General features: G+C 42.6%; 1 protein-coding gene across 1 annotated transcript in view; it reads left to right on the top strand.

The window, feature by feature from the left end:
• DTL (denticleless E3 ubiquitin protein ligase homolog) overlaps positions 1-18501 on the top strand; it is a 46984-nt gene that overhangs the window by 14952 nt on the left and 13531 nt on the right. Inside the window, exons 11-12 of the mRNA XM_061625269.1 lie at positions 5091-5203; positions 17698-17787. Coding sequence (XP_061481253.1) covers positions 5091-5203; positions 17698-17787 — 203 coding nt within the window. The remainder of the gene's footprint in view (positions 1-5090; positions 5204-17697; positions 17788-18501) is intronic.

Raw genomic sequence — 18501 nt, 5'->3', positions numbered from 1 at the left:
TCCTTGTACCTGGCCAGTCATCCTGTCTGCCAACAGTTGCTTGATCTTTTTTTTTTTTTTTTGCTTTTGCTCTCTCTACTACTTCTTTGTCTTTAATCTCCTTTTTCCTCTATTGCTTGTTTGGTGTATGGCCAAAAAGAGGGGGGCACATGCTGTAGCCATACTTAGCAAGATGTGTGTGGTGTCTGGTCAGTCTCTGCTTCCAGATTGACCTGTGTTCAGATGTTGTTGGATTACAACTCACATCAGGCCCCAGCCAGCATGTCTGATGGTCAGGGATGATAGGAGGCATAGTCCAACAGCATCTTGAAGGCCACAAGTTCCCCCATCCCTGCTTTATAGCAGCCTTGGAAGTACATCCCACAAACGTTTCTAGCCTGCCCACAGCAATCTATGTTTGTAGCAGAAAAAGAAAAAAGGGAAGCCAACTGTTACAAATCTTCCCTTTTCAGCTGCTTTGGGCTAACTCGTATTTGGTACAGGTGGGTAGCTCCATTTGTAGCCATTAATGCTCATATATAGGGCCTTGGCGGTGCCATTCTGCTTCAACTAGCAGAATGTGATCTTAAATCCCAGGGCGTGTTATAAAAGGGTGAGAGGAGTCTGGCCGGAGCCTGCCCCTTCCAATCCAGCAGAACACCATCTTACCTGCTAGGTCTGGTGAAAGGGAGCTGAGGAAATCCCCACATGCTTGGACTTTCAAAAAAGATGAATGGGCAGTTCTCTCTTGAGGTTATGAAGCAGTAGCACAGTATGTCTACACCAAGAAGAATCCATCTTACCTTTACCATTACAAAGTCAGTTATTGCTGGAAGTTAGTGGTGTTGGCATCAATATCAAGGGTGCCACAACTACCTTCTATTTCAGGACAGATGGAGGCCTCTATAACAGTCTGTGGTGAAGCTGGAAATGGGCCCTTTCCATCTTCACAGTCAACGCAGAGCGCTTGGCATCTGCACGTAACTCTCCCCATTAGCAGCAGGCACTTCCAGTTCTTGACATGCCAGGAGCCACAGCTTTTGGGGGCAGTAGTTCCAAGGCGTACTAGATTAGGTAAGCTGTTACAGAATTCTTAAAATAGCCCAGTGACTCATGTCCCTGAGTCGATGCATATCCTCCTTAAGAAACAAGATACCAGATGCAGGAAGTAAGAGGAGTAGCAGCTTCCCTGTCAAAACATTGAACCTTCATGATACCTACGAAGTGCTGAATGCTAAAAGGTTTTAAAAACCTACCATAACTGGAAGGCTTGGGAGATCCAAGCAGCAAACCCAAACTGTGCTGCAGGGAGTATATTGAGTAACTGATCAGGGTGAAGAAAAGAGTGGGTGGAATTTGTTTTATCAGGATCTTAACCTTTCATAAGCCAATCTGTTGAATGGCAGGGTACAAATCCCTTAAATAACTTCATTTATCATAAACAGTGAAATCCTTGTCCATCTTTGAATGCCAGGCTAGAGTAAAGCCTACCAGCATGGGTGAGCAAAAGGTGTATCAGGATCTAATGGTAGATCTCTGGGTGATGAGCAGTAGATCAGCAAGGGTTTCTTACTCCCAAGTGAACAAAATTAATTGGTCCACCTAAATAAAGCTACTGAAATGAAGAAAGCCAAACAAGCTGAAAGGACTATGAGCCCAGTTCAGTTTTGGTACCCTGGAAACAGTTCCCTAGGCTCAGAATCTGCTCAGAGCCACCCTTTTGAAAAATTCCTGACACGTAAAAATTGGACAAAACATGATAGATTTATTACTTAAATCCAATTATGAAAAACTGTAACACATGCAATGGTATATGGTTTCCCCCTCTAATGTTAATGGAGCTGAGAACATAAGAAGAGAGTTCTCCTGGATCAGCCCACTGGCCCATCTAGTCCAGCATCCTGTTCTCACAGTGGCCAACCAGATGCCTGTGGGAAACCCACAAGCAGGGCATGAATGTCACAGTAGTCTCCCTGCTTGTGATTTCCAGCAATTGGTCTTCAGAACATTTCATGCTGACCGGAGTGAAAGGCAGGGGGCAGATAGTTTGCCAGCAGTGGGTGGGATCAGAGGAAGCTCGCTCACTCTCTTTTCCCCCCTTCCCCAAATCCTCTTTTCCCTGCTGGGTAACCCTTCTGCAGCTGGTCAAATCTTCCATACCATGCAATTCCAATAATGATTGATCCCATGCTGCTATTAAACTTCTTCCTTAGCATAATAGCAGCAAGGGAAGGGGGAATTTCCATCAGAATTGGGAACTGGGAAAGATGTAAAACTTTCCTTCCAACCTCCCTTTGTGCTGCTCAGCTGATCGGGGGAACAGGTGAGAATAGTGAAAAAAGGGGATGGACTGCAGAAAAATGTTCATCATTATCTGGAGCCCCCCCCCTTTCTGCTGATCAGTGGGAGGGTATGTTATGGGCCACATGAGATTAGGCAGTGGGCCACAAGGGGGGGGAATGCAGATTGTACACTTCTGAACAAGAGATAGGAAAAAAGGTATAATTGGAGACTCTGCATTCTGACTGGAGCATGCATATTGACTAAAGAACATACAAAATGCAGTTAAGGGATATATACATTCCCCAAGGCCTGTTGGAGATTATGCATAGTGGCCAGAGAAAGTACAAAATTCAGGTGATACATGCACATTCTCCATGAACCCTGGTGAATATGCACAATGGCTGGTTAATATGCACATTAACCACTCAACTTACATTCCCCTTAACGTATATGTATCAAGTTACTAATATTCATTGTGGGGAGATATTAGAAATTGCACGGTAATGGATGCTTGCTGTTAGCCTGAAATGTTAAGACTATTGGCAGTATTTCCTAGTGGCAAGGTCTGCTTCTGTGTACTGTGTAAGCTTCCTTTCCATTGTTTGTGCCTCTCCACCCACCCCCAACTTCTGAAAGCCAGTGCTCTTCCAGTCTGAAATGAAAACCCTCTGGAGATGAGTTTAAAAAGCTTGAGGCTGAACTTTCACTTTGATCTTCTTCTGTGTCGGAACACTGAAGATCTGCCTAAACTGAGACAGGTTTATCAACTATTTTGCATGTTGCTTAAATGAGTGCAGCTGTTTCCAAACTAGGCCAATTTCTAATACTGTCTGTCCTGTAGTTCTCCATTTCAGCTTTACAAATTATGAAGCATTGAAGGAAGACTACTGGTGATTTTTTTTGAAATCTTTTATTTTATTGTTGCTGTTTTATTTTAAAGGGATACTTCCTCATTGTGCAAGAGAATCTAACAGCCTTCCCTAACTTGGTGACATCCAGCTGTTGCTGAATTCCCATCAGCCCCAGCCAACACGGCCAATAGTCAGGGATGATGAGAAATTTATTTCGGCCAAATTTAGAGGGCACTAGGCTGGGGAAGGCTGAAACATAACATGAATTGGTATTCCCCCCCCCCCCAAAAGAAGACCCTATCAGGCTGTCAAGAGATAGAAAATTACCTGTTTCCCTCACTCCTCCCATTCCAATTTCCTGTTATTTCCTTGCATTCTTCCAATCCAGTCCTTACACGTATATGCCAAATTCTCTTTTAAAGGTGAATACTGGAAATAGGAATAAATTCCTTTGGGGACAGGGACTGGTTGAGCATTTATGGCCCAGTATTAGGGATGGACAGATAAGCCTATTACCTGCTGTGTCAATTTCTGTGCTGGTTCCTAAGTCCATTTTGTCCATTTCTGCATTAATATGTCATTTAAAAAAACTCTCTGAAAATGTGTATTTAAATACATATTTTGTCACAGAATACCTATATTAATATGTGCATTTCAAAATGTATTACCCTAAAGTATGCCACTTTTACACATTTTTGTACACTTTGTTTTTAAAGCCAAGCACTATTGGGAAAAGTGGGAAAACATCATGATGATGATCCCATCCATATTATCTGTTATGGAAATATATATATGCAGGGATACTCAGCGGTCTGAGCTGCGTGTCTGCCAATATGTGTATTTACCTTAGTAGCAGGCTTTTACCCTGCATTGAGACCACTGAGACTTAAGACTTAGTGAAATAAGAAAAGCTACTTTATAGAAATACATAGTAGATAGAAAAGGCATACCTAGTTCTAACTAACAAACTGGGTTGGAGGTGCAATGCCCAGACTTGGGGATTGCCCTCCTGGCTCAGGAGAGAGAGCAAAGACAGAGATGTCTCCTCTCTCCTCAGACAGTGGAAGAAGACGACAAAGGAAGGAGGGGCAGATCAGCTTCCCTGAGCATATCAGTTTACAACAACAGGAAGTTAGGCAGAGAAGAGCACAGGTAAAGTTAAGCAAGCCTAGCCAGCTGGAGGACCCTAACACTATTTTCCTTCTGGAAACAAAAGAATCCAAACAGGAGTTGCTCCTGCCCCACTTCCAACATTTTCATCTGGGAGGGGTAGATTAGGGTGGTTTGCTTAAAAACGCAGACCAAACAATATCCCAGTCTGTATTGGAATGGTTTTTGAGATGCTTTTATTGTTTTATCCCTTGTTGTTTGCCACCCTGGCTCCTTTTGAGATGAAAGGTGGGATGTAAATTCAATCAAGAAAACCAGTGAGCATTCTCCTCTATTCCTGTACAATACAGGATAATGCAACAGCTACGTGTGTGGCTTGCAAACCCTGGAGTGGAGTTGTGCTTTCTTGTGACTTGCTTCGACTCTGTCTTTTGAGGACTAATTTGTGCTACTCCTCTTCCTTCATACTCTTGGGTAACAGCTGCCCCTGGTAGCTTGTGTGAGAAGACCTGAGCTCTAGAGTGCAAGAAACATGCTTAAGCAACTCGTTTAGGAGTATATGTGAGCTGACAGGAAATGGCTACAGCTTTGGTCTGTGTATATATAACTGACTTGCTCAAAGTTGTTTCTGGATTTACTTTAGCTTCTATGATGAGTTTCCGCCGGGCCTTGAAGACCTGGCTCTTCAGGCAGGCTTTTGGGGTGGGGTAGATTTTATCTTCATTGTTTTTAGATTTTCAATGTCTAGGTATTATATGCCTATGTTGTACATCACCCAGAGTGGCTGGACAGCCAGCCAGATGGGCGACTAATAAATTCTATAAATAAATGAAAATAAATAAATTGGTTTTCTTTGTTGAATCTCAGGGTCCATTTTCAGTGGACATCAAAACTCCAGTTTCTATGTCAAATCTAGCATCAGCCCAGATGACCAGTTCTTGATTAGTGGTTCAAGCGACCAGAATGCCTACATCTGGAAGGTAAGCAGCCCAAATCCCTGTGGCTGGTCTGCCCACAACACTGCTGTCTCCTTCATGCCCAATGAACATGGAGAGGAAGCGGAGATGAGAGGACAAAGAGGTCACAGAGCACCGCTAGTTTGTGCTCCTGGTAGTACTGTGCCCTGAGTGCACAGCTGACAAGCCTAAATGTAAGTGGTGATGGAAAACAGAGCTAAAGTCCTTCCTCTACCTTCTCTTGTGGCTCCTGCTTATTTAAAGTTGCTGATCTTGATCTGGTTTTAATGGGCCTTTAAAAAAACAAAACCCTTTCGGTCCTGTTTACTCAGCCAGCTATGAATGTTCTTGCTTCATATTTAACAACAGCCCACATTAACCAGAGACTAATGGTTTAATTGTTTTGATTTCCCCGTCCCCTGGCGGTTTTCCCCAGTGCATAAGCTCTTTCATCAGATTTGTCTCTCTTTTCCTCTCCCCGCCTCCCACGCTGCTTAATTTGCAGGAGTTAAGTCCTCTGCATTGTTAGGGTGGCTCAGCTGAAGCCTTCAGCAAAAGTATTAAGCACCGGCTGGCAACTGAGAAACTTAGTTGGCACACTGAGCTGATGTGTGGAGGAATGCAAATGGCTTTGTATTATTACTCCAGCTAAGGATGCTTATTTGTTTAGTCCTTTTCAGTCCACCCCATCCAAAGTAAAACAAGCGCTGTGAGATGCCTTCTGCAAAATAACTGCTTGTCCAAACAAGACGGGGAGGGTTTGCATACACCTTAGCAGTGGGCACACTAATCACTTTAAAAGCTGCCAGAATGGTTTTTCTGGCTGCATTTTGAAGTGATTCTGCCGTCCACTGGCCACATCTCCCTTGCCCACTGCTGACTTCAGACCTTTCAGGACAGCCCACAGCAAAGTGTTGGGCTAGTCACTGTCTCTGCCTGAGCCTGCAGCAAAGCATTTCTATTGGCCACAGCTGGAAGACGAACGGGTTGATCTACCAATCAGTAGCGAAATCTTCCTGAAGCTAATTTTTTTTTAAAAAAAACACTCAAGCTGATTTGGTCAGAGTTTTAGAGTAAAAAGGGGTGGAGTTTGACTACAGTTGTGTGCCCCCCCCCATTTTCAGAAAAGAGGTGACGATGCCCTGCAACTGGCACAACAGTGTCTCTATCCCTAGAGCAGCCTTTTCTTCTTCCCCTGCCCCCTTTTTGAGTTGGGGCACAGCAGGCATAACCAAGTGGCTGCCCTCTTAAAACTTTAGCGGAAAACTAAGTAGGAATGGGTGGGTTCTCCACGTGTGTTATTCTCAGGCCATTAGGCCTACCTTAAAACTCCTTGCCTAAATTCTAAAATGTGTTATTGCCCAGATTCACTAATCTCTTGACTACCAAAAATTGGATATTAATTTCTTCCCTCCACACAGCTCTGTGCCAGGAGCACTTCAGATCCTGAGAAAGGGGTGACGAGGAAGGCATGAAACAGAACCATACTATACAGATGTCTACATAGACTAAGATAATATTGTTTGTATTAGTGTTCCTCCAAAGCTTTCTGTGGCTGTAGGGGGTGCTGGTTGTTTTGTTATTGTTTTATGTATATTTATTTTGACTTTTAATAATGTATGTCTCTTAGAGACATTTGGATAACAAGTGACTGATAAATCTAATAATAATATTTTTTCTTATTTTGAGTGGAGAAGCTAAAATCATAGCATTGGAAAGGAAAGGAAACTCTATATTCCCAAACCTGTTGCCCAAAAGAGTGACCCTCCACTCTCCATTGCCTCCCACTCCCCACTGCACTCTAGAGCAGTGTGCCATTTGCAGAACACAGGTGCACTGCTGAAAGGCAGGTAACTGGAGGGACCCCCAAAAAGAGAACCAAGTCTCTCACTGCAAAGAGAGAGCAGAACGGTATACCTCTTGATGTATATTTTTAGTGCAGGATCTGTTTAGTCCATAACTTCTCAGCCTCTGCATTGGACAAGACTGTCACTCTGTAGCTTATCTCATTTCTTTCCTGTAAATGCAATCATGTTTCTCTTTGTCTTTTCTCTTTCCACTGGCTTCCTTTCTCTTAAGTTCACTTTAAAGTTCTGCTAATTTAAAACAACAACAACTGTGTGTGCTTTATTGCTCCCGCCTATCTTCTTTAATCCCTGTTTATATGCCTTTTGATTCAGTATCCTTAGCTGGACCAAACAATGGATCTGTTGTCTCATGCTTCTTTTTTTCTTTTGGCAAGTTAAAAAGCATTGGTTCCAATAGAGCTCCTTGGAGGCACCCCCTCCCTTCTTGCATCCCTCCTATGGGAAAACTGTCTCTTTATTCCTACTCTCTGCTTCCTGTTTTCTAACCAGTTTCTGGCCCATAAGAGGATTTATCCCATGATTGCTATGTTTGCTAAGTAGCAGAATCTTGGAAGGACTTTTGTCAAAAGCGTTTTGAAAGTCAAAATAACAATGGCTACTGGCCTTCTCTATTTCATTGAGATTCTAACTTGTCCTTTCATGGTCTTTCCTTATCCTGTTCCTCCTTCCTTTTCCTCAAGTATGTGTTTATTTAGATTATAAACCTGAAAATACAGATCTGTATTTGTTAATCTTAGGTTATGTAGTGATAATTATTCATTAATGGATCCTGTCTCTGACTAAAGCCGTAATCTCTTTCACCTTCACAGAAACATAGGAACCCCCTTATATCAAATCAGACTGTTGTTTCTTGTAGCTCTGTACTGTCAACGCTCATTGGCAGAGGCTCTTGAGGGTTTCAGGTTATAATCCAGCCCTACCTTGTCAGAATAGGAACTGAACCTAGGATCTTTTTGCATGCAGACTTAGTGTTCTGCCACTGAGCTATGGCCATTTCTCCAACTTAAGTTTTGGACCGGCTCCCACAAGCAAATAACATTCATGCCAACTAATTTTTCATACTTGATCAAGCAGCTACAGTCATGACAATAGCAAGTTGTTGTTTGTGATGGTGTGCCAAGTATAAAATGTGTGGAGAACATAAGCATCACTTTCTGTGTAAACCAGCCTCACTTCTTGTCTTTACTGTATGCTGGAACCATTGACTTAACTTCTCAAGAGAAATTCATGCCGATCCTCATCAGTATTACTTGGCTGTATGGCTCAGCCCTCCAGCACCTTGTACTGCAATTTGACCCTCCAATGGGATGGAAATTTATTCAGATGTCCATCACTTCATTGAGCACTTCAGGTTAAATCACTGCTTCTAACCTAGTTGCCTCCCTCTATTCCCACTATGACTTCCTCTGGAAGCTGTATGAGCTGTTTGCTCTCCTTGATGGTTGTTCTTTGTACTCTCTAAGGGGAAGAGGTTAGTAATAAAGAGCAAGCTTTATTGATACATTTTTTAAATTCCTTAATGGTATGCAACATAAAAGAAACAATATCATTAAAACAAAAATACGGCATAAAACCAATATAGTTGGGTAAAAGCACATAAAAACAAATAAACAGGGATTCAGGGATTCGAAACACATAAAACAGGGCCTGATCTAATGGGTCAGGGAGAGTCTGGGCAGTTTCCATTTCTTTCAGCACAATTTTTTGGGGGGGGGGCAGTGTTTCTTAAATAGGGCCGCTAAGCCAAAGCTAGGCTGTTTTGAGGGGGGGGGGTCGCTCCACCCTACATTGATTATATAGCTACAAGAGTGGCTGTATACTATAGTCGGCATGGATTTTTCACATCCGCAATGTTAAATTGAAAACACCCCCATGCCATTCTGATCCTTCCCATAAGCTCATTTCAAAACAAAACCTTAAAAAACATATAGTCCTGAACTCAGAAAAGCTTGCTTAACAACCTTTTCAATTTTCATGGTGATACACAAAACAGAGTGAATAGAGAGTTCAAAGTGTAAAGAGAGACAGAGAAAAAACAGATCCCTTTTGGACTTTTTTCTGCCAGAGTTCTCAAAATTTGTTGAAATTAATTAAAAATCAGCCATGTTCACAGAGAACCTGTACTCCTGTTACTGACTTTGCCCCATACTCTGACATTCACCTTCTGCAGTTAAAAAGTTAAAAAATGCCTGGCTGATTTTTAATTTAAGAAATTTTACATTGAACTCAGTGATATGGCCGGGCATGCTCAGGAAGAACCAACTGTCAGTGTTCTAAAGGCCAGACTCACAGCTGCTGGGCTTGCCTAATCAGGGGGCCACACACACACACACACACCAGACTTTGATTTCACATGAGACTGCCCCATTTTCAGTGCTCTTAACAGATTTGTAAGAATTTTTAGTCAATGGTGTGGACTCGGCGGTTTTTAGTACTTCTTTGCACAGTAATGAATAGTCTCCACTAGATCGCTTAAGAGTCTTCTGGGAAAGAGAAGATGTAGCACATACTCCTGTCTTTAAAGAAGCAGAATTCTTAATTTTGATGTGTGTACAAAGAATCCTGGAAAGTGTAGTTTGTGAAGGGTGTTGAGAGGAGACTCCTATGTCCCTGACAGAGCTCCAGTGGCCAGTGTGGTTTAACAGTCAGCCGCTCTGATTGAAGGTCTGTGAGGGGAACAGGGCATCTCCTAGCAACTCTCAGCAGCACCCTTCACTAACTCCACTTTCCAGGATTCTTTGAAAGAAGCCATGACTGTCTAAAGTGAAATAAAGGCCTGGTGTGGATGTGACCAGGGACAGCTTTGGTTTAAATTTGGGTGGGAGGCTACATGTGCCTGCTGTAGAATAAAAAGGTGGGGGAAACCCTGAAAAAGAGTGATACTGTTCACAACGTTTTCCTTTTGGAAAGGAAAGGTGCTTCCACTCTGCCCAGTGCCCACCCATCCAATCTCCTCCCCTTCCTCACCTCTGTGCCCCTCCCCAGGTCAGTTTCACCTATCTTAAGCATAATTGCACAGGGGTAAATCCCATTGAACTCAATAAGCATGCAAATGATCAAACCTGCCATCCCCTCCTCCTCCCTCCCATCACCTCCCTTTTGCCCCTTCCTTTACCCTTCCCCCTCCCCTTCCAGTCATAAAGCTCACTGGGTGACCTCAGGCCAGTCATTGCCTCGCAGCCTCAGAGGAAGGCAATGGTAAACCATCTCTGAATACCGCTTACCATGAAAAAGCTATTCACAGGGTCACCATAAGTTGGAATTGACTTGAAGGCAATCCATTTCATTTTAAAGCATGACTGCACAGGAGTAAATCCCATTGGACTCAATAAGCATGCAAATGATCAAACCTGCCATCCCCTCCACCTCCCTTCCATCACCTCCCTTTTGCCCTTTCCTTTACCCTTCACCTTCCCCTTCCAGTCCCCCTCTCCCCTTCCAATCCCTTCCTTCCCCCTCCTCCTCCTTCCCTCTACTCTCCCTTCCCCCTCCTCCCCCATGATCAGTTTTACCTACCGTAGACATGATTGCACGGGAGTAAATCCCACTGAACTAATAAGCATGCAAATGATCAAGCCTGCTCTCCTCCCCCTCCTGCCTGCTCCCCTCCCCATCCCCTGTTGTCAGTTTCACCTATCCTAAGCATGATTGCAGGGGAGTAAATACCACTGAATTCAATAAGCATGCAAATGATCGATCCATTCTCAGCAAACTTCCACAGGATCCCATTTCTTACCTCCTGGATTAAAAAGCAGAGAAATTCACTAATAGGCAAAAAAAGTGCGGTTTAAAACATACCTATAGCCAACAGACATTTCTATCAAAGCAGACATTTCTATCAAAAAGCAGGGAAATTGGACAGCTATAGTGAATGCACCAGGGGAGCAGGAGACCTGACCTTCTCCCTGAGATATTGTACTGCCCTACAAATTTGTCAAAATGCAAACACAATTTGGGTTGGTCTTTCACAGTCCAATCCCCTTGCTGTGTAGCTTGGAAGAATTTGATAACATGTGCTGCTGAACATATGCTAAGTGGTGGCAATACCTGCAATCAGCCCAAATAACAGAAATAAGACATGTGCTGTGCTGATCTTGTTTTAGCAGGGAGGAAGCAACAATATTAAAACAGTTGATATAGTTCAGATAGTCACTTTAAATATGTTTGATTTACTTTGTAATTTTAGTGAAGTTTCCTATAGTAAACCATCTTTTGCTTCTGTTTCTATGAATATGTGAAGTACAGGAACACTAAAAAAAAAGCTCCAAAAACAATTGTGGAATAATGGCACTGACTGTTATGCGGAATAGTTTCCAATGGACATGAGGAGTGTCTCAGTTTGCACAAGATAAAACAGTGGGAGGTGAAATATATTCTAGCAAAATTCTAGGTGTGCTTTAATTGACCATGTCCACCTTTCCTTAAGTGGAGTAGTTTAAGCATAGCAGGCTGAAAACAGACCAAGTGTGTTTTTTTCCAACAGCTGGAGTCATTGCTTAAGTAGCAACATATTGTAATCAGTCTGATTTTCAAACTGCAGTTTCCAATTCAACTGTTAATGCACCCAAAATAGAAACAGAGCATGACCTCCAGTTTGAAAGAAAAAATGGTGTCTTCACCATCATATGACTTCAACCAATAAAAAGGCTTTGAAATTAATAAAAATAAATTCACCATCATATGACTTCAACCAATAAAAAGGCTTTGAAATTAATAAAAATAAATTCAACACAGATTTCTAGGATGAATAATGAGAGAAATATAATTTTCTAGGTTAGATTCTCTGTAGAAACAGTAGTTAACACAGAAAAGAAGCAAAGTAAGAAGAACACCAACAAACATATAAAATGTCATTCTCCATCCTTGGAGATGGCAGGTGTTGCCACCACTCACCATATGCTCAGAGGCACATGTTACCAAATTCTTGCAAGCTACACAGCAAGTGGATTGGACTGTGAAAGATCAACCCAAATTGTGTTTGCATTTTGACCAATTTGTAGGGCAGTCCAATATCTCAGAGAGGAGGTCAGGTCTCCTGCTCCCCTGGTGCATTCACTATAGCTGCCCAATTTCCCTGCTTTTTAAAGTTTGATAGAAATATCTGTGGGCTATAGGGTACATTATTAAACTGCAAGGTTTTTTGCCTATTAGTGAATTAAAGCTCTGAGATGAGCATTTTCAAGAAGAGTATGTTCACGAGTGGCAATTGCCCCTGAATGCAATCCTTGGGACTGTGACCAGATGCTTAGGGCATTTTGATTCCTTATGAGTGCTGAATCTAGACCTAATAAAAATATGTCCTTTTTGCATGCTCTCTTTAATAAGGGATTAAGGGATCTAGCTAAACACAGTGGAAGGAAAATCTGCAAAATGTAAACAAAGGTATTCTCCCTACCAAGAACTTCAGCTGTTTTCCTTAAAAGGGCCCTGGTTTCCATGGTATGGCCTGCTTTGGCAGAGAGGATGGATTTTGAACAGGGCATTTTCTAAATACATAGGCAAGAAGCTGACCTAAACATGGGGTGGTGGTGGAACCTCTTAAAAATTAGCCAACCTGACTTAAAATCAGTATCCAATATTCTACTTTAAAACTTTATATACAGCTTTCAAGCTTCTGGAACAAAAAAGCAGCTTCTGAACAGGAACTAGATCAGGAAAAGTGAAGCATCCTTTCCTGCCTTTGTGTCTTTCATACATTCCTGTAAAGCTTCATTTACCCACATGGTGAGGAATTTAATAAAGTTCGCTTAGTCATCAGTGCAAATCCCCATCAAATATCACATTACTGACAGTGACTCACAGCTTCAGGAAAGAAAGCCGATTGAAAAATAGAACTGAGCATCTGAGATTCTGCTGTTGCTTGAGGTTAGCTTAGGTTGCTCCCTATTCTTTAGGGGCCTAATGAATCAGGGTAGGTGGAGTGACATTTCCCCACTTGCTCCCTCACCTATGGCATTGCTAGAACCTGCTTCTAGGAATCCGGTATCAGTCAGTTCCAGTCAGTACATATATTCAGCAGGAGCCGAGCATAGAGGACTGTGCTAAAAAGAGGGCTTCTGTACACATTAGCTACTGTGGCACTTTCAGGATGGGACGTGCAAGCTGCAGAAAAAAGAGACCCCATGCCATACCTTCTGTCTGTCTCTTGTTATCTCTCCAGAGAGAAGCTACAAATGCATTTTTCACTTGCCAGGACCAGTTGAGACTGCTGAAAATGACTGAGGCCCACCAGTCACAAAATAGAGAGTCTGAGATTGTCACAAAATGGCAGTAGATGGAGGCAGAGTTCTTCACCATCATCAGATGGCAATTACTGACATTTTCTACTGCTATCTAATCCATCTTTGAAAATTGCTCAGTTCTTTGCCATACCATTTTCTTTGTGGCAAGGAGTTCCATAGTTCAGCTTTCCTCAAGCAAAGTGCAAAAATGTGCTATAGAGGTATTGTGACTTAGCCTTTCCATTTTAGGCAGAATTTACTAATCCAGAGGCTCTAAACAGAGAAGGCTTTTTCTTTTATATTTTTCCTTTTCCAGTTCCATGTGCTTCTCAAAATATTTATCCTTGTAATTTCTTTTCACATTCGACTTGTACCTTAAGTCCCCTCCCTCCCCCAAACTTCCAGTATCTTTCATCCTACCTGGTCCCTTTACATTCACTTCTTCCCCCAGAATAACTTTCCTATCCCCTTCTTTTATTTGCTTTTTAATATATATAATTTTATTGACATTTTAGAAAATACACATCAATTGCAGTTGCCTCATATGAACATAATGATAAAAAATCAAAAAACAAGCAAGAAACTAACCCCCACCCCTTACCGCAGATCTCTGGAAATAAATTATATAGCAGGAGTCAAGAATACCAAAACAAAAGACAGAACATATATTACAAATCAGTACCATATTTCAAGAAAGTTATCCTCCTTGGTTGGGAAACTCTTAATTTAGCCGTTAACTTTTCCATGAAAGCCAGGTACCAAAACTTCTGGTACCAATAGTTCACTGTGGCACCTTGTTGTGTTTTCCAGTGTGTCATTATGACTCTGGTGGCCATTAACAGGTAACCTATCAGCATTTTATATGCTATATCCTTGTTAGCCCCTTCAAAAAAGTTCAGTGTTGCTAATTGTGAAGTTCTGCCTATATATATGCCTATATTTGCTGCCCTGGGGTCCTACTGGGAGGAAGGGCAGGATATAAATCTAATAAATAAATAATAAATAATATGTTTGGAGATTATCAATTCAATTTCATTGACTATTAAATTCCAAAATGGTTGGACCCGGGCATACTCCACCACATGTGGTAGTAGGTACCTGCTGATGTGCATCCCCTCCAGCATCTGGGGAAACACAACTGGTTTATCTGAGAGAGATGTACGGGCGTGAGGTACCACCTATGTGCTATCTTTAACTTAGTCTCTTTTATTTTTATTTAGTTGGAGGTATCCCCTTCTTTTCTATCCCCAGTTTGTTTGTTAATTTAGAATCATAATCATTACTTACCTTTTATCTCACTTTCTAATTTCCTTTGACATCTCCTCTGGCCCTTTCCACTTAGAGGAGGGAGAGCCTCCTTCCTTTCCTCCTCCCACCCCCTGAACTCCAGACCACCTTTAACATGCAGCGAGTTGCTGATCCTGGCATTGATCCAAGCAAAACGCTGTGGCATGGCTAAGGGGTGGGCAAGGAAAAAAGGAGGCCCTTAGCAGGCTGTGGCACTGAGGCCAACCTGAAAGTGGTCTAAAGACCTCTGGTGGACTGTGGTCCACTGTTTTGAGAAACACTGATCTAGAGCATGCGTGAGAAACTTTTGGTCCTCCAGACATTGCTAAACTCCCATCAGCCCCAAATAGCATGAACAACAGCCAGGGATGGTAGGAGTTGTATTTCAGCAACATCTGAAGGGCTAAAGGTTCCCCGCACCTGATCAAGAAGAAGCAAAGTCCATTGCCAGCTCTTTCTGTTTTATTAAACAGCTGGCTTAGCAGCAGTAAATGATGTCTTAGCCCCTTCAGCCAAATGCTACCAGTTTCTAAATCTCTCAGGTTCTGCCACAGAGAAACATATATTGCTTTCTATTCCATCTTGGATGATGGCAGGCATGCACACGTAGCATGCTGATGCAGTGATGTGGGACGTAGGTGGGGTGGGCAGGCCTATTTAAGTCCACGCTACCTGAATTGGGAGGTGTGGCCTGGAAGGGTGGGGCTCCCACTTTGAGCATGTGTGAGGGACTTTTGGTCCTCCAGACACTGGGGCTTCTGAATACATTGCAATCAAACAGCAGCAGGCAGCCAAGTCAGGCACTGGCCCCTGTGGCCCAGAAGGGCCCCTCCTTAGGTGGGGAGGATGGAGCTTCTGCTCCATGTTCCGCACCAGTGTCAGGTTTAGGGGCAAATTACGGCTAGCAACCTGACGCTGATGTGGATCTCAAAGTGGGAGTCCTACCCACCCAGGCAACACGCCCACCCAATGCAGGCAGCGCGGGCTTAAATAGATCTGCCCATCCCACCTACCTCCCACATCACTGCATCAACATACTGCACATGCACACCTGCCATCACCCAAGATGGCAGCAGGAGCATCCCTAAGGAGTTGACACCTCCACCACCAAAGCTTGCTAGCACAGTGACACAGCAACGTGGGAGGTGGGGCAAGCGGGCCTGTTTAAGCCTGTGCTGCATGCATCAGGCGGGAGTGTTAGGGAGCATGGCAACCCAGGCCTGGGGCAGTGTGCCCAAGGGCCGTGTCATGACTGGTGCCAGCCCTGTCAAACAGAATGGGTTGTTTCAGTTTGAAACACAGAATAGTATTGCCTTGACCCTTATGAAGATAATTCTGATTTACAGAGAACTTTATATGTAGAGATGTATATGTCCTGTGCACACATTACAGCATGGCATCTAACACAGAATTGGGCTTCCAAAGGACTTCAGCATAATTTATCAGAGCAAACGTCTTTGTCTTGTGGTTTTGAGGAAATATTTGAAACTGTCCTGGTAAATCAGCTGAATACTTGCAAACTAAAGGCAGAGATACTGGAGTTGTGTGTTTTTTGGAATGGGGAGTGGGGTTTGCACTGGAACTCTGTGCCTACAGGATAGTCTGAAGGCACATGTTACACTGCTGAAGCTAAGCAGATCTTAAGCAGGCCCTATAAGCTCTCTAGATAGGAGCCTGCCTGGGAACCAGAGGTAAGCCGCTGTGAACTGTTTAGAGTTAGAACAGGCTCTGTAAGTGTGATTGAAAAATCAGTACTGCTCTCTTCTCTCCCCCCCCCCAGTCATCTCTGACTGTTGCCACGTCAGACATATCCCAGATAATCTGTGTTATTTGAAAACAGAAAAGATTGCACTTGAAGTGAATCACCTTTTGCAGATTCTTGACTGGGTACAGAATTGTGTCGGGTGGGAAAGCTGTGATCCTTCAAATTTTGCTGGTCTCCATTTCCCATCTTCCCTGACCATTGGCCGTGCTGGCTGGAGCTGATGAGAGCGGGGAGTCCAACAACATTTGGAAGGCCTCCAGTTCCCCAATCCTGGTTCATGTAGTGCAGGATAAGGCCAACATTTGTGTGCACTTCTAGTTCTCTGTGCCTTCACGCTTACACTTTTTCCCTATTACTTTTCTAGGGGAAAAATGTTTGTCCTTTTTTTTAGAACTCATTCAGGCCAAGGCAGTCCACAAAGAATGGTGCCAAGGTGTGAAAGAGCTAAAATGTAGCAAGAGTTGATGAAGACCTGGGCTGATGACGCCTATCTTTCTGTGCTATGATTCTAGAGCAGGGATGGGGAACCTGTGGCCCTCCAGATTTTGTTGGACTCGAACTCCCAGCCAAAATGGCCAAAGGTCAGGGAGGATGGGAGTTGTAGTCTAGCAACATCTGGAGGGCCACAGGTTCCCCATCCTTGCTCTAGGTGGTTCCAAGTGCAGAATTTAGGATTCTGAGAACTTTATTTATTTATTAAAAATTGACCATGTATATAATAAAAATCTAACCAGTTTACAGAAAAAAATATATAACACTGGCTTCCAATTTAAAAATAATTAAGTTCCTAGGATATATGGGGGCCAGGATGTGCTTGAAAGTGGGCAACGGCTGCTGCAATTTCATAAACCAGGAGTTGTTGTGGCAAGTGAATAAAGTTTCCAGTGGCCAGAGGTGAAGGTTCCTTGTCTTGCATAGTTCTTTGCCCCTCCCTACAAGTGGAACAATTGGCATAAACTATGCAAAATAAAAGAGCTCTTGCAAATGTGCATAACTTGCATAAGCCGCACAATTCAGCTTTTTTTAGTGGAGAACATTTTGAACACAGCCCACCTCCCTTTGCATACAGCTTACTGACCAGTTGTGAAGTAGTACCTATTTTCACTTAATTTTCTCAGCATACAATTGGTTTCTCTATTTCCTTTTAAACTCGCCCCACTTGATAGGCAGCACTGTTTGGTAACTGCATGGGTAGTTAGATTTTTCCCATCTTGGCACTCTCTGGATAATTTTGGCTATAATTTTAATCAGCCCCAGTTGTACTGGCTGGAGTTGATTGGAGTTATAGCAAAAAAAAACTTAGCTTCCATAACCTTGGTGTCTCTAAAATGGGTAACAATCTTTTCTGACATTCTCTGCAATTCTTTCTTTCTTTAGGTGTCTGAGCCACATCTTCCTCCCATGATGCTCCTTGGTCACTTGCAAGAGGTCACTTCTGTTGCCTGGTGTCCAACTGATTTCACTAAGGTTTGCGTCTGCATTTTAAAGTCTCTCTTTATACCTTCCTTTTGGGAGAAACTCTGCTAACAAAAGCATAAATATAATTTATTTCATTTGCTACAAAAAAAGTAGCTGCTCCTGCAGTGATAACCTTGGGCCCTTGGCTACACAGCTGATGCTCTCCTCAGAGCATCCCCACTGTCAGAGGTAAGACTGTTGACAACCAAAGAAAAGGCACTTTGGTTGTGGAGTATCATTTCTGGATCTCAAAAAGGCTCCTCCGGCATATCTTGGCACAAGGCAAAACCTTTTTTTATTCTTGCATGTTCTTATTCATTGAACTTGAGTTTGCTTAGTTCCTCCTCCCTCACAATCCCTTTTTCTCTTGTGTTGTATCTTTTTTTTTAAGATCATAAGCCTGAAGGCAGTGGCTGTCTTTCTTTCCTTTTTTGGTTTTTTAGTAATTTGTAAGTTGCTTTGGTGGCTTTTTTTTTTTTAAGCGAAAGAAGAAAAAAAACTCAATAAATTGAAGAGCTATGGCCTCTTTGTAGAATTGTTTTCCCAAGAGGGGTTTTAATGCTGCTTTTAACTGTTTCTTCATTTATTAAGTTACATATTTTAAAGTTGCATATCTTACCATTCCTAAAGATAGCCCAAAATAGCTAACATCACCACTAAAACAATAAAACATTAGAAGTTTGATTTATAAATCTTCAGCAGCAAAAAACAGTGAGATTAAAC

The sequence above is a fragment of the Rhineura floridana genome, chromosome 4 (assembly GCF_030035675.1).
Source record: "Rhineura floridana isolate rRhiFlo1 chromosome 4, rRhiFlo1.hap2, whole genome shotgun sequence".
Taxonomy (NCBI): Eukaryota; Metazoa; Chordata; class Lepidosauria; order Squamata; family Rhineuridae; genus Rhineura; species Rhineura floridana.
Note: the sequence above shows the minus strand (reverse complement) of the source record. Positions and strands in the feature narration are given on the sequence as shown.